A 2,070-nucleotide genomic window follows, 5' to 3' on the forward strand; every position below is an offset into this window, starting at 1 on the left:
GAAAGCAGTAGAAGCAGAGTGGGAGTCTTCCAAACTTCTTCTCTTTCATACTGAGTTTCCTTATTCATAAATGAAGTGGTTGAACTGGAAAGCCTCTTAAATTCTCCTCTCTGCGTTATGAATTGTCTTCCTAATTAAAATGTAAGTTCCTTGGAGGTAGAAACTGTCTCATTTGTTTGTATTTTTATCACAAGTATTTAGCATTGCCTGGCTGTATGTCTGGTATATACCTAAGAAATGTTTTTTTTTCTTTCATCCATTCTGTTTTGTCTGCCTGTCCATCCATCCATCTCCCTCTAGCTCTATCTACATATGTAGGTATATATGTATGTATCTGTCTGTCTGCCTGTCTGTCTATCTATCTATCTTTCTGTCTATGTCCATCATCTTTCCTGTCACTATTAAGAGAAGGGAAAGTATGAAATAAAAAAAATTTTTTTTGTATTTTTTTTCCTATAGAGTCTACCAAAAATGCGACCATCTCAAAATTTCTACAGTTGTGTATATTTCCTCGGTGCATTTTTTCAGCAGTTGATGCTGTTTACTGTTCTCATTTTGTGGAGTTACTACACCAGCAGAAAACTCCTAATTTTTCTACTCTTCTCTATTACGATCAAGTAAGTTCTTTATTTATAAACATTTTTTGTTTCTGTTTAAGTTTTTACTCTTACTTCATAAAAACTCTAGTTTTATCATTATGTTTACTCCCTCTTTGAATAGAAATCACAGTTCTCTACATTATTAAAAAATACTTACTGTGGCCAAAAAGATTTAAATTTAAATACTAGGATCATATAAGAGACATACAAAATAGATAGAAGGTAGTTTCAAAGGGCCTTCTGTGTCTTTCTTTTGTTGTGTTTGGTAATACATTTCTTGTAGGTCGCTCTCTATGGAAGATAGAACTTTCCTGTTTTTTATGGTGTGACTAGGAATTGGAATAAAATGAGTTTTCTTGGAATTGGAATAAAATTGAGCTTATTATAAGAACCTGATCTAAATACTTTTTTTTTTACTANTTTTTAGTTTTATTAAAAAAAGCTGGATGAAATTGCATTACAGAATACAGTATTTTTTATTTTCAAATTTTGCCTTGGATTTCAGTTTATGTGATTTTTCTTGGTTGGAAATGCTATTTTCTCATTAAAATATCTATAAAATAATTAAAATTACTACCCCGGCATGATGCTGTAATGTTTTTTAATAACATAGTAATCATATATTTAAGAAAACTTAAAATTGAGGTTGAAAAGTATTAAATCAGTTGTTATTTTAAAAATTATTGGGTATTTTAAATTCCTCTCTTTCAGGTTTTCTGTGATATAATTTATACAGTGGCAAGTTGTACTGAAAATGAAGCAAGTAGATACGGCAGATTTTTGTGCTACATGCTGGCGACTGTGACTAAGTGGCATGGTGACAGAACAATATATGAAAAGGTAGGAAAATGATGTTTTAAGTTTTTAAAATTAATACTAATATGCACTTCCTATAGTAAAACAGCGTTTTCTTTTTGAAGTTTCGCATCTTGGTCTTTCTTTTTTGTATTCATCTTATTCATAAGGTTTCAAAAAATTGACCAGGTACTAATAGGAACCTTGGAAACAAATGCAAAAATCAGAAATATTAAACACATCCCTTTACATTACATTTAACAAAGAGACACTGAAAAATTATGAAAAATCAACTGGAGGTTATATGAACTTAATCCTAACGAATGGGTAGGCCAAAGAACAAATCACAGAAATAATTTCACTACAGATAATGGCAACAAATAGTTAACTTTCCAGAATTTGTGATACATATTGTTAGCAGGCCTTTATTGGATAATTAGTGAATTAGATTTTCAACTTTAAAAATCCCAGAAAGCCAAGAAATTAAAAACCTCAAACAGCAATTTCAGTTTTAAAATAGAAAATTAAAAGTCAAAGAAGAGATTAACAAAATTGGCAGAAAACTCAATAATCAATAAATAGAAGGACTTCATAAATATAAGTAAAATAGATGTCTTATTGTTCAGTCATTTTTCAAAATGATATGTCTCTTTGTGATCCCATTTTTTTTTTTTTT

The 2,070-nt window shown here is 29.8% G+C and overlaps 1 protein-coding gene across 1 annotated transcript in view; it reads left to right on the top strand.

Moving 5' to 3' along the window:
- LOC114024771 (THO complex subunit 2-like) overlaps positions 1 to 2,070 on the top strand; it is a gene marked incomplete at its 5' end in the record, with an annotated part of 41,642 nt that overhangs the window by 35,467 nt on the left and 4,105 nt on the right. Inside the window, 2 exons of the mRNA XM_027837911.1 lie at positions 460 to 617; positions 1,311 to 1,439. Coding sequence (XP_027693712.1) covers positions 460 to 617; positions 1,311 to 1,439 — 287 coding nt within the window. The remainder of the gene's footprint in view (positions 1 to 459; positions 618 to 1,310; positions 1,440 to 2,070) is intronic.

This window comes from Vombatus ursinus, unplaced genomic scaffold (genome assembly GCF_900497805.2).
Source record: "Vombatus ursinus unplaced genomic scaffold, bare-nosed wombat genome assembly UNPS02014824.1, whole genome shotgun sequence".
In the NCBI taxonomy this organism is placed as follows: Eukaryota; Metazoa; Chordata; class Mammalia; order Diprotodontia; family Vombatidae; genus Vombatus; species Vombatus ursinus.